The sequence below is a fragment of the Ahaetulla prasina genome, chromosome 11 (genome assembly GCF_028640845.1).
Source record: "Ahaetulla prasina isolate Xishuangbanna chromosome 11, ASM2864084v1, whole genome shotgun sequence".
In the NCBI taxonomy this organism is placed as follows: domain Eukaryota; kingdom Metazoa; phylum Chordata; class Lepidosauria; order Squamata; family Colubridae; genus Ahaetulla; species Ahaetulla prasina.
The window spans coordinates 14543792-14558305 of record NC_080549.1 but is presented as its reverse complement, the minus strand read 5'-3'; the positions used below and the strand labels follow the sequence as shown (position 1 = coordinate 14558305).

The following is a 14514-nucleotide window of genomic DNA, read 5'->3' as shown; positions in this document are numbered from 1 at the left end:
TGTGTGTAAGGGGGGTTGAAATACTGTAGGCTTCACAAAGAAATTTTAGGGTTTCAAATTGGTGCATTTCCAAATATTACAACTTCAGCGTCCAGCTCTTGCTTCTTGTCCTGGAGGTTTACAGGTAGTCCTGGACTTACAACAGTTCATTTAGTGACCGTTTCGAAGTTACGATGGAATTGCAAAAAGTGACTTTTGACCTTTTTTTCACACTTTGCGACCGTTGCGGCATCCCTACAGTCACATGATCAAAATTCAGATGCTTGGCAACTGACTCATTTTTATGACGGTTGCAGTGTCCCGGGGTCATGTGATCCCGTTTTGCGACCTCCTGATCAGCAAAATTAATGGAGAAGCCGGATTCCGTTAACGAGGGTGTTAACTGCTGCAGTGATTCACTTAACAACAGTAGCAATAAAAGGTCACAAAATGGGGTGAAACTCACTTAACAACTGCCTCGCTTAGCAGCAGACGTTTTGGGCTCAATTCTGGTTGTAAGTCAATGATTTCCTATATTGATTTACGTATTAAACAAATTTATGTAGGAGCCTTTCAACACATCCATGATGGGTGACTCTGGGAGGCTTATGTTTAGAAGAATTTGTGAGTCTTGTCAAGAAAAAAGTGGGACCACGGAAATCTGGAAAGGTTATATGTTCTTATTTGTTGTTATATTTTCTTTGAAATGCTTTGAGTTGAAGCTTCGTGGTTAACCTCATTTAACCAGAAAAGATAGGGCTCCATTTTCTCATTCCTCTTACCAGGGCTGGTTCTTTCACTGACATTCCACAGAGGTTTGTGTGACATTTAGTTCCTAGTTTTATTTTTTGTTCTCTCTCCTCTCCTTTCCTCTCTCCTCTCCTCACCCTCTCTCCTCTTCTCTCTCCTCTCCTCTCCTCTCTCCCCTCCTCTCCTTTCCTCACCCTCTCCTCTCCTTTCTTCTCCTCTCCTCACCTTCTCTCCTCTCCTCACCCTCTCTCCTCTTCTCTCTCCTCTCCTCTCCTCTCTCCCCTCCTCTCCTTTCCTCACCCTCTCCTCTCCTTTCTTCTCCTCTCCTCACCTTCTCTCCTCTCCTCTCCTCTCTCCCCTCCTGTCCTCTCTCCTCTCCTCTCTTCACTCTCTCTCCTCTCCTTTCTTCTCCCTCTTTTTGGCCCATTTTAGTCCACGTAGAAGTCTCCCTAAATTCTTTCTGCGTTGTCAAATTCTCTGTTTAATTGCAAGCGTGTAGAACTGGGATGCGGTGGCTCAGTGGCTAAAATGCTGAGCTTGTCGATCGAAAGTTCAGCAGTTCAAATCCCTAGCACCATGTAACGGGGTGAGCTCCCGTGACTTGTCCCAGCTTCTGCCAACCTAGCAGTTCGAAAGCACGTGAAAAATGCAAGTAGGAAAATAGGGACCACCTTTGGTGGGAAGGTAACAGCGTTCCGTGCGCCTTTGGCGTTGAGTCATGCCAGCCACATGACCACGGAGACGTCTTCGGACAGCGCTGGCTCTTCGGCTTTGAAACGGAGATGAGCACCACCCCCTAGAGTCGGGAACGACTAGCACGTATGTGCGAGGGGAACCTTTACCTTTACTTTAGAACTGGTAGCAAATTCCTAGCTAAAGACTCTAGGAAGCTGGATTGGCTTTTGGAGAAGTTCCACAGCTGGTGGATTTTAGGACCTGAAAGGTCTTGAACAGATTAAAAAACAACAAAACTAGGTTCTCTACAAATTGAATGATAAAATGACAGGATTTGGGACAAGTGGTGCCTAAAGTCGGTAATTTGGAAAGAATATTTGACAAACTCTTGGGTCTTGGAGTCAGGATAGTTAATCTGTCTCGAGGAATGGATGGTTGGAATGGATGTTTGGATGGCCCCGGCACCCTTGAGTTTGTTAACATGAAAACAGAATGCAAATCTGAATAGAGTTTTGGCTTTCAAGGGTTTGTCTGTATGTATATCAATAAAATTATTTGAATTATTCTCACAAGACAACCACAGCATATTAAAGTTAACTATTTCAAGCACCTCAGTCCGATCCCAAACTGACATAGAATTGAATAGAATTTTTATTGGCCAAGTGTGATTGGACACACAAGGAATTTGTCTTGGTGCATATGCTCTCAGTGTACATAAAAGAAAAGATACGTTCATCAAGGTACAACATTTACAACACAATTGATCGTCAATATATCAATATAAATCATAAGGATTGCCAGCAACAAGTTATAGTCATACAGTCATAAATGGAAAGAGATTGGTGATGGGAACTATGAGAAGATTAATAGTAGTGCAGATTCAGTAAATAGTTTGACAGTGTTGATGGAATTATTTGTTTAGCAGAGTGATGGCCTTCGGGAAAAAACTGTCCTTGTGTCTAGTTGTTCTGGTGTGCAGTGCTCTATAGCGTCGTTTTGAGGGTAGGAGTTGAAACAGTTTATGTCCAGGATGCGAGGGGTCTGTAAATATTTTCACGGCCCTCTTCTTGATTCGTGCAGTATACAGGTCCTAAATGGAAGGCAGGTTGGTAGCCATTATTTTTTCTGCAGTTCTAATTATCCTCTGAAGTCTGTGTCTTTCTTGTTGGGTTGCAGAACCGAACCAGACAGTTATAGAGGTGCAAATGACATGGATCATTCTCAGTTTATCGTTCAGTTACTTCTTCCCAATGTTTGTGTTTCTGGGTTTTTAGATTGTTGGGTGTTGGTTTGTTTGTTTTTTGTGATCTTGGAAAATATATGCAGACTAACAACACACATTCCTTTTAAATTTTCCACAATGTCCTAATGCATCAGAGATATTTTGGATTAATAAACTAACAGATGAACAGAGTTGGAAGGGACCTTGTAGGTCATCTAGTGCAACCCCCTGCCCAAGCAGGAGACCCTGCACCATTTCTGACCGATGGCAGTCCAGTCTCTTCTTGAAAGTCTCAAGTGATGAAGCTCCCACAACTTCCGAAGGCAACTTCTGTTCCATTGGTTGATTATTCTCACTGTCAAAAAATTTCTCCTTTCTAGGTTGAATCTCTCCTTAATCAGTTTCCATCTATTATTCCTTGTGTCTGGCCTTCAGGTGCTTTGGAGAATAGCTTGAGCCCCCCTCCTTTCTGTGGCAGCCCCTCAAATATTAGAAGACTGCTATCATTGTCTCCCCTGATCCTTCTCTTCACTAGACTAGCCAGGCCCAGTTCCTGAAACCGTTCGTTGTATGTTTTAGCCTCCAGCCCCTTAATCATCCTGGTTGCTCCTCTCTGCAACTTCTAATTATTTAAAATCATGGCATATATCAAACTGCCTGATTCAGGAGATCATTGACTTACGACCACAATAGAGGCCAACATTTCTGTTTGCTAAGCAAGATGGTGGTTAAGTGAATTTCCCCCCATTTTATAATCTTTCTTGACAGAGTTGTTAAACGAACTGCTATGGTTGTTAAGTTAGTAACACGGTTGTTAAGTGAATCTGGCTTCCCCATTGACTTTGCTTGTCAGAAGGTCGCAAAAGAGGATCGCAGCCAGGAGGGGACTCTGCAACTGTCATAAATATGAACCCGTTGCCACGTGTCTGAATTTTGATCCCATGATCATGGAGGTGCTATAATGGTCGTAAGTGTGAAAAATGGTCAAAGCTCACTTTTTCCAGTGCCAGTCTAACTTCGGTCACTAAACGAAGGGTCCTAAATCAAGGACTAACTGTACCCAAGATTCCTGCCAAGAAAATATGGTTCCAAGCTAGAAATATCCATGGATCCCCAAGACGAAGGTTAGCCCGAGGCCAGCTTTAACCGCAGTTGTTTTCAATAACGTCCATTCAGCATTTTTTAAAAATAAGAATGGAATAAGTTCCTCTTAAGCGGTGCTGATGTGGAAAGGGTGAAAAAAAAAAAGAGTGTGCCAATTTAGACCTGATTGTACAGCCACTCTTTGCAAAAAAAAAAAAAAAGAAGAAGAGTGAAGCAACTTCGAGCAGCTTGCGCATACAAATCTCCAAAACCACAAAACCCTCCAACGCAGCAAGAAATTTCCTTGCACTTTGTTTCTTGGTGTAAATGTCTTGCAGGTGCCTGATCACACGGTTTTGAAGGGCATCGGCATCATCTGACGGGGTTTTGCAAAGTTTGAGGAACTTCCAACTATAAGCCTGAGAAGCATTTCATTTTTTTCTAATCAAGCCATGACCCTCCAGGAGTAGAACAGAAAGTGATTTGCACCTGGTTGTGATCTTTATACATTTGAGTATTAAAGGACGTAGTCTCAACCCAGTCTCTATCTGCAAATTTTCTTTGTTCACTAAAAGCCCTCCGGGTTGAATTTGGACTTAAATCCCACCACCACCCACAAATCCAGATTGTTGGGGGCAATAAGTTGACTTTGTATATAATATACAAATGGATGAAGACTATTGCTTGACATAGTGTAAACCGCCCTGAGTCTTCGGAGAAGGGCGGGATATAAATGCAAATTTAAAAAAAAAATTCAAACTTGCTTGCCTATAGGTTACGTTAGGCTCTTGTTTGATATAACTCTTACCTAGATTCTCCGGCTGTGGCTTTTAGAATAGAATAGAATAGAATAGAATAGAATAGAATAGAATAGAATAGAATAGAATAGAATAGAATAGAATAGAATAGAATAGAATAACAGAGTTGGAAGGGACCTTGGAGGTCTTCTAGTCCAACCCCCTGCCTAGGCAGGAAACCCTACACCACTTCAGACAAATAGTTATCCAGCATCTTCTTAAAAACTTCCAGTGTTGAAGCATTCACAACTTCTGGAGGCAAGTTGTTCCACTGATTAATTGTTCTAACTGTCAGGAAATTTCTCCTTAGTTCTAAGTTGCATCTGTCCTAGGTTAGTTTCCACGCATTGCTTCTTGTTCTACCCTCAGGTGCTTTGGACAATACTTTGACCCCCTCTTCTTTGAGGTAGCCCCTGAGATATTGGAACACTGCCATCATGTCTCCCCTAGTCCTTCTTTTCATTAAACTAGACATATCCAATTCCTGCAACCGTTCTTCATATGTTTTAGCCTCCAGTCCCCTAATCATCTTGGTTGCTCTTCTCTGCACTCTTTCTAGAGTCTCAACATCTTTTTTACATCGTGGCTTTTTTGACAGCTGCTGCACATTGCTGGCTCATATTTAAATGGTTGTCCACTAGGTCTCCACGATCCCTCTCACAGTTGATTTATTTGTATTAAAAGATCTCAAGAGTGTCTGTGCATTTGTATTCCAGGCGTGGGTTGGTTTATTCTTACCTCAATCTGCAGTGCATAACAAAATGAGTGTTTCATAAAGGAAGTGGCATATATGTATACAAATAATACAGGTAGCCAGGGGTGAAATCTACTTACCTTCCCTACCAGTTTGGGAAGTGCGCGCTTGGAAAACAGTAAAAAACAGGTTACTTCCTGGTTAAAACCATGAAGTAACGACCTCCGGGTGGTTGGGTGGAGCTTCATGTTGCTGCAGCTACTGCTTCTTTGAACCACCTACCGCCGCCGCTACTGTTGTGTCTTGCCCGCTCTCACAGCAGCCGGGGCCTTCTTATCTGCTCCCGAACACGGAGGAATGTATGCCTCCCGGCCCCAGTCCTGGCTCCATGCCCAGACAAGCTGAAGAGGAGGGGGCACCTCCCGGTCCCAGCCCTGGCTCTATGCCCAAACAGGCTGCAGAGGAGGGAGCACCCCCCGGCCCCAGCCCTGGCTCTATGCCCAGGCAAATGGAGCAGCTAGACCCCTCCCCCTCCTCCACAGCATGTGAGCCTGAGGAAGGTTTATTTCCAACAGCTGCTGATTGGAGTGACCCTCGCATCAGAAGATTGGAGAGGCGGAGGCAACAGAGGGAAGGGAGGGGCAGGCCTGGATAAGTGCTGAGTCATGGAGCCACACCCCATGGCCTATATAAAGGATCTGCTTTCTGGCAGTCTCTGAGTCAGGCAAAAGTCGAACTTATCTTGCTGAAGTCACTTTCTGGTCTCCTGCCTGCTCTGAGGACTTTGTTAGGACTTTGGGCAGAGCTGCAGAGGCAAGCCTGATTCGGATTTCCCTGACCTGGCTGTCAGCGGAGGAGTGGGACACGACAGCTACCAGTTCGCCCGAACTGATGCGAACCAGTAGCATTTCACCCCTGCAGGTAGCCCTCCATTTACAACCATTTACTTACTGGCCATTCAAAGTTACAACGGCACTGAAAAAAGTGATTTACGACCAGTTTTCAGACTTATGACCATTGCAGCATCCCCGGGGCCACGTGTTCAAAATTCAGATACTTAGCCTCTGACTCGTATTTATGACGGCTGCAGTGTCCTGGGGTCACATGATCCCCTTCTGCGACCTTCTGACAAGCAAAGGCAGAGTCACTTAAAAACTGTGCGACTAAATTAACGGCAGTGATTCACTTAACAACTGTGGCAAGAAAAGTCGTAAAACAGGGCAAAATTCTCCGAGCAACAGAAACTTTGGGCTCCATCATGGTTGTAAGTCAAAGACAACCTAGCTAAGGAAAACTAACAGAAACTTAGGTGCCTTTTCCAACAAGACTTACTGTTGAATTTCTCTGGCTATTTTTTTTTTTAAGATGTTTTTTTATCTGTGCGGTTCTAAAGCTAAGAAAGACAAACTGAATCACTTCAAAACAGATTTCTTTATTTTTCCTCACCTCTAGACAGAAATCTTGCCAAATTAAAAGCAAACTACTTGCATTATTAAAAATATACTCTGAGAACTTCTAAGGAGGAGCTGTTTTAAGTTTCTCCCACCAAACTTTCTAGACTTTGTTGCCTCTTGGTTCTCTGGAATGCAGCCCCTCCCTCCTGGGAATCCAGACTCAATTCCACCCCATAATCCAAATGAAAACAGAGTAAAAGTAATCTAACCCTGGATTACATGACATGAAAGAAATAACAAGCAGAAAACCTTGCGTTGCCGTGGCAAGAATTTTCTAGTTAAATATTTTTCTGAACACCCGTGAGTGCAGAGCAAAAAAAACGATCGCTTTTTGCAGTTATAATTGTACGTTGCATAAGTAAGATTTTGCAATGTGATAGTCCTCACCGCACATCTTTCTTGAACTTGCTACTTCAGCGCAAAGCATGTTAACCCTTCGATTTTAGCACTTTTAAGCCTCAAGAATCACTGCAAGTCTATTGGGATCTTTGTTTTGAAAAACCAAAGCATCCAATGTAATTCCTCTCCAGTAAAAATTATCATCACTTTCTCCAAATTCTTTAAATGAAACATCATTTTTAACCAATTGTAAATATTGGGTTTTCATCTCATCGTCCATAAGATGTCTAACATTCAGCAATAGAAGCTTTCCCCCATTTTTAGTAATCCCCAAATCTGACATATAGAAATACCCAGTTCTATTCAAACTCACAATAATTCTTAGAAGGTTTTGTTTCCTTCCTAGAGGTGAAGAGAAATGTCTTCCAAGAATTATTGTTTCCATTTAAAGGGTTACTGTAAGCAAATAAGGACTTACAAGAAATCATTTTCAAGCAACATTCCTTAATCTAGAGATAAATATGTAGAAAACTGAGTTTTACAAAGAAGCCAAAAATAATGATGCATTTCAATAGCTTAGGGCCTTCTTAAACCTTTGGTTCCCTGTTTCTGTTTAAAAGGTGCTAGAAAAATTATGCCGAAGATAATGGTCAGCATATTTCCTGTTTCCTAAGAAGTGGAACCGTGAGAGAAGATATTGCCCAAGCATAAACAAAAATTTTAAGACTATAAGAACAGCTTGACAAGCTTTTAAAAGGAACACGCTCAGTTTTCCAGGGGTCAGCAACCCGCAGTTCTTTCAACCCTCTGCTGCGGCTCCCTGTTGCTCAAAATATTAGAACCACCAAGGTGTGATATCTGCCGACACACAATTTATTGAGCTTTTTGACCCCCGGTAGGCCAACCATGGATAAATCCAAGAAAAGAAAAGTTTCAGAAGAAAACAGAACGTTTAATTCAACTACATATGCTAGTTCTGTGGCTGCTCAGATAAAATAGTCAGGCACGGGAAGGGGTTTGTGGCTCCCGGTGTTTTCTTTTCTGTGGGAAACGGATCCAAATGGCTCTTTGAGAGTTGCCGACCCCTGGCCTAGACAATTTGTCAGCACTCACGAATTATTTTTATCATTCATCTCCTTTTTTGCTTGGTCTGTGGTTTTCTCAGGAAAACAAAAATTCAAATAGAGCACATCCTCAGCAGGGACTAAAAATCCTGTTCATAGCTTGTGTCTCCTCTTAACATACATCGATATTTTCACCGAGCGATGTCTAAATTCAGGTTTCTGGGTCCTGGTGTTTTCTGGACTTGTTGGATTAAAAAAAAAAAGATCCTTAACTAGGGCTTTTATTCATCGCAACTTCTGGTCCTCGCCATCTTGAAGAAGGCTGATCTAGCAGGAAGAATTCCTATCCAGAAGTTTATTCCTAGTTACGCAACTTATAGTCCTTTCTCTACCTCGAAGTCTGTGATGGATTATTTGACGTACAATGCTCTCTGGTTATTTTTTTGAGAAACCCACTTCAGCTTTCGGAGAGTGATGTTCAGCAAGGATCTCTTAAAACTGCTGGACAGAAAGCAAAAAATCACAGGGTCAAAACAACAGTTGAGGGTTGAAATGCAAAGGACCAATTCGTTGGCAAGGTGGAGGGCCTGGATGTTCTGTTCAGAAACGATCCTCATTTGGGCAAGGATGTAGGGTATCCTGACCACATGGTAGGGGACAAAGCATACGATGAAGACTACCAAAACCACAAAAGTCTTTATCACAATTCTGGTGCTCATCGTTTTTCTGCGCTGCTGGGTTTGCTTCAAAGAGACCGCGCGGAGCCTGAGCGAGATTTTACCGTAGGAATAAAGGAGAAAGAAGAGCAGAAGGAAGAAAAAAGCCACCACCAACATATTGAGTATGCCTCCGCTGGTGCTCCTGTACTTGAAATGGAAGCACTTGTGGTCACAGGGTCCACTTTTATTAGAATCCAAAAGGAAGCAAAGCATTGTGATGAAGCAGATGATCCACACCACCATGGACATGGTGAAGCTGAAGGACGTCGTGTGGATTCGGAACTGTTTAAGGGGCTTGATGATTTTGAAGTAGCGGTCCAGGCTGATCAAGCTGAGAAGCAGAATGCTGACGTACATGGTGTTGTAGAAGATCATGCCTACCACCTTGCAGAAAGCAAGTGGGCCGCTGTGCTTTTGGAAAGCCACCCGGAAGGGCAAACAGAGGGAGAGCAAGAGATCGGCGATGGCGAGGTGCTTCATGTAGACCGTGATGGAGTTGGTCTTCAGTCTGCCAAAAGTGAACACCCAAAATGCCAGGAGGTTGCTAACGAAACCGATGGCGGCGGTGATGGAGTACATAACAGGCAGGGTCTCCATCAGAAAGCCATCCTGGATTCTGCATGTGGATTCATAAGATAGGTTAGATCCATTACGGAGGTTCTCGCCGAGAAAGGAACGGATGTCCATACTGCTATGGAAAGAAAATGGCAGAAATCATTAGACGATGCCATCAATTTCTTGGTAGCTCGTCGTTTCCTAATTAACAGGAATGAAACTCTAGACTTGTTTCTTCTCTGTAAACCATTGCTACCGTTCTCCCAGGGCACTGGGCTTTGTGAAGCTATATGTCAGTTTTGGAAGGCAATTTTCATTTTTGCTTCTTAACTGCCACGTATTTTTGCTGGGGAAGTTGGAAGGGGATGGTTGTTGGAGCGGTAGAAAGTTAGTCATAACAACCTTCCGTATTCAAGGACCTCCTGCGTCTGATGGAGACTGCCTGAAGATTGTATCCAATTGAATGTGAAGAGCTGATTGGACAATGTGATGAACTTGTGGGTGTGGGGCAGGGCTGTGAACTGTCAACTGGGTGCGGAAAACCTGGAAGCTTTCAGTTTTGGGTTTTCCCAGCTGTGCCAACATGACATCTCTAATAAATTTGAACTCTGAGGAACCTCAAACCTCAGAGCTTTATTTTGTTGGGGGTGTTCCTTGGAACCCTGACATTAACTCGAATCTGAAAGCTTCCAGGTTTTCCACTTAAGGCCACGAAGAACCACTCTGAGGTAGTCATTAAGGCACCAGGCTATAAACTGGGGAACCGTGAGTTCTAGTTCCAACTTAGGCACAAAACCAGTTGGGTGACCATAGGCCAGACCTTCTCTGTCAGCCCTAGGAAGAAAGGAAAGGAAACCACTCCTGAAAAACCTTACCAAGAAAACCACAGAGCCCTGTGCAGGCAATCACCAAGAGTCAAAAACTGACTCAAAGGCAATTTTTTTAAAAAAAATATAACCATGAACAATTAGCTTTGCAGGCACTGGGTGGGGTAGAATGTAAATGAAGCCCAGCACGATTGACAGTATATTTCTATCTGGTCCTTGATATCATTCTTTGATTACTATGTTATGTTTTTATTTTGTTATTGTCCCCATGGTAGACGGGACCCATATGTATTTGAGAAATATCTAGAGAGGGTACATAGGTTGCTAAGAGCTGCCAACAGATTTAAATAAGCTTGACAGTGTTTTATAAATTTGGTGGTTTTTTTAAAAAAATGTTTAAAATATTCCAAGATAATTTTAACAAACAAACAAAAAAAGAACAGAAGTTACCACCTTTAAAGCGCTCCATGTCTTAGGACCGGGCTACTTACGGGACCGTCTACTGCCGGCTTCTATCTCCCAGCGTCCGGTGCGTTCCCACAGAGAGGGACTCCTCAGGGTGCCGTCAGCCAAACAGTGTCGACTGGCGGCCCCCAGGGGGAGGACCTTCTCTGTGGGGGGCTCCTACCCTGTGGAACGAGCTTCCCCTTGGGCTTTGACAACTACCTGACATTAGGACCTTTCGCCGCGAACTTAAAACCTATTTATTTCGTACGGCTGGACTGGCCTGATTTTTAAATTTTAAATTTTAATTGAATTTTGATGGGTTTTAAATTTCTGTAATTTTATGGGGTGTAATGTTATTTTAAATTTCCTGGCTAATTGAATAAGTTTCTTAAGGGTTGTTTTAATATTGTGTATGTTTCTGTTTGTATTTTACTTGCCTGTTCACTGCCCTGAGTCCTTCAGGAGAAGGGCGATATACAAATTAAAATATTATTATTATTATTATTATTATTATTATTATTATTATTATTATTATTATTATTATTATTATTATTATTATTATTATTATTTGTTCGCTGTACACTGTAGTGTCAAATGGACCATACAAATGTTCTCTAGTTGTCTTCAGAAGTCGAAGAAAAGCTGTTGTGTTTTCCTTGAATTTTATTGGCTTCAATTGAATCTGTTTTTCAGCAGGTGCAAATAGGATGCACTGTTGAGAACTGCTTTGAAATACCTAAACCTGACTGAGAAATGGGAGAATTAGCTGACAGCTAATTTTGCAAGACAGAGGTGTGACAGAGACATAGTGAAAGTCTAGCATACCAAACACACATTCAACTTGCAAGTTCCCCATATACGGAGGCATGTTGCTCTTGCTGTCTGCAAACATATGTTAAATATAACGTTGCTGTTTATTTAGATCAGAAAGGTGCTGAATCGTATAAAACCAGACACATCACTAGAAGCCAAAATCACGAGGCTATCTCTGATTTATTTTGGCTGGGGTCATTTTATTTATTTATTTATTTAATTTTATTTATTTATTTGTCACAACAGTATATAGAATAGAATAGAATTTTATTGGCCAAGTGTGATTGGACACACAAGGAATTTGTCTTGGTGCATATGCTCTCAGTGTACATAAAAGAAAATATAAGCATATATATAAGCATAAGTATGAAACAACCATACAATATATAAGCATATATATAAGCATAAGTATGTAATAATTATATTAATTGGATATAATAAAAGGAAACAATAAGACAGGAACGGTAGGCAGGCTGGTGCTCTTATGCACGCCCCTTACAAAGCTCTTAGGAATGGGGTGAGGTCAATAGTAGACAGTTTTTGGTTAAAGCTTTGGGGATTTTGGGAAGAGTGTCATGTGCAAATTCTTTGGAGAAGGCAATGATGCCAAAGGAATGGTTAGTGGAACAAGAAGAAGGGCAAGCAAAGAACTCTCTGGGTTTTATAATATCAACTCTGATATCAAAATGAACATCCAACAACTGAAAGAAGCTGTGCTTCATAGGGTCGCACTTGCCAAGAGTCAGACATGACTGAATGGTGAAAACAAACAACAAAAAATTCTTTATATATGAAGCTGCATGTGCGCCACCTAGTCGATTGATTCTAGGCGCCTTACAAGGATAGCCAAAAAAATAGCCTAAAATCAGCATAAAACATCACCAGCATAATGCTGGCATTAAGGCAAGTCTTAAATATTACTGCCTGTCTTACGTTAGCTTCTCTTCTTTGCAAGCTTTGAAGAAGAACCCTGGTTTTGTGCTCTCTAGATTGAGATGATATATATTTTAAAAATCCCAGGTTGATTTCCGGAGCAAACTCTTCTATAGCAAGATTGGGAAACTAATCAATTAGCACCCGAGATTCCTAATTTTTTCCCCACAATGTTCCCTGCCTGCTTGGCTGGGCAAATTCTACCCAGAACAGACAGTCTCAGAAGCAATTAACAGCTACACATAATCCTCAATTTACGACCGAAATTGAGCCCCAAATTTAGGCTGTTCAGTAAAAAAAAACGTGGGAAGTGAATTCGTCCCACGTTAACAGCTTTGTTGAATGAATCGCTGCAGTGGTTACATTTGGAACATGGCCTGTTAAGTGGTTTCCCACATTTCAGAAGGTCGCAAAATGACTCCTGAATACTGCAACCGTCATAAATGTGTCTACTTATGGGCTCTCGCATCACTTGTACATGTTCCTATTTGCCTGCAAAATGATAATAATTCTTTTAAAAAGGTAGTTCCTAAAACTGCCCATTCTTGGAAGTGTTATTTTTGATCTTTAAATGCTGATAACTTGTCAGTGAGGCATCTGTGCGGTTGCTGGTTTCTTAGATTTCCATTATGTAGAAATTTGAAACAATGGCATTAAACTAATTGCTTAAAAACCCAGAGACTAAAAATTACATTTGAACCTGCTTCAACCCTCCATCATCATCACACACAGACACACACACCCCAAAAATTAAAGGGCTCAGGACATCACGTACCTTGACATCTCCATTCAGACATTCACCCCGATGAGGATGGAAGCTTGCGCGCTGCTTCTCTTCTGAGAACTTCCTAAAATGTATGTTCAACCAGCTGAGCTTTAAAGCCCTTGACAGTGGAGATATAGAGAGATGGATGTGGTTGGCCGAACTTTGCCGCTTACGAAAATGTGTTCAGGTTTTTTTACCACTAGATGAAGCAGCTGAGAAAGAACATAGGAGAAATGTGAGATTGCTTTCTTTTTAGAGAAATAGGAAGAATAAAAAAAAAATGATGTGGGCGGTGGGTGAGTTAAGGTTTTTGGTTTGATAGTGGGAGGGCTTTGAATTTCTTAAGCCTTATGTTCCTTGTACTTAGACAAGGACACGAAGTCAAAATTTTCATTTTATTTTATTTTATTTATTTGTCAGTCATATATAAGATAGCAGGTAAAAGTATAAACATAATTTGGATACATGAAAAGAGTAAGTAAAAAGGAATATTAGGACAGGGATGGTAGGCACATAGGTGCACTTATGCACTCCCCTTACAGACCTCTTAGGAATGGGGTAAGGTCAACAATAGACAGTCTAAGGTTAAAGTTATGGGGGTTTGGGGATGAAACCACAGAGTCGGGTTGTGCATTCCAGGCATTGACCACTCTGTTACTGAAGTCGTATTTCCTGCAATCGAGCTTGGAGCAGTTTACCTTGAGTTTGTAATGTATCTATTGTGTGCTCGTGTATTGCTGTGGTTGAAGCGGAAGTAGTCATTGACAGGTAGGACATTGTGGCAGATAATTTTATGTATTACGCTTATGTCAGACCTAAGGCAGCATAGGTCTAAGTTGTCTAAGCCCAAAATTTCAAGCCTGGTGGCATAAGGTATTCTGTTGGGAGCAGAGGAGTGGAGGACCCTTCTCAAGAAATATCTCTGGACTCGCTCAATTGTATATGCAGCGCGGGTTCCAGACAGATGAGCTGTAATCAAGAATTGGTCTAGCAAAGGTTTTGTATGCCCTAGTTTGCAGTACAATATTACCGGAGAAGAAGTTTCGCAAGGTTAAGTTAACAACTCTTAATGCCTTTTTGGCAATGCTGTTACAGTGTGCTCTGGAACTTAGATCGTTAGAATTGAGTATACCAAGGTCCTTGACAGAGTGAGGGTCATCTATGAGGTCGTATCCGCCCAGCTTGTATTTTGTGTTCTGATTTTTTTTTGCCAATGTGTAAAACAGAGCATTTGTTGGTTGAGATTTGGAATTGCCAATAGTTTCCACCATTCTGACACATAGTCAAGGTATCTTTGTAGGGTAGCAGCATTGTCGGTGGTGTTGAATAGTTTTACATCATCTGCAAAGAGAAAGCAGTTGCTTATAATATGATCCCAAAGGCCATTTATGTAAAAT

The 14514-nt window shown here is 41.8% G+C and overlaps 1 protein-coding gene across 1 annotated transcript; it reads right to left on the bottom strand.

The window, feature by feature from the left end:
* Positions 1-4054: 4054 nt before the first annotated feature.
* LOC131183900 (probable G-protein coupled receptor 34) lies at positions 4055-13177 on the bottom strand. Its single transcript, XM_058154647.1, has 2 exons — positions 13127-13177; positions 4055-9467 (listed from the first exon to the last, which is right to left on the bottom strand). Exons 1-2 carry the CDS (start codon positions 13138-13140, stop codon positions 8468-8470), a joined length of 1014 nt encoding a protein of 337 aa, XP_058010630.1. The 5' UTR covers positions 13141-13177; the 3' UTR covers positions 4055-8467.
* Positions 13178-14514: the final 1337 nt, after the last annotated feature.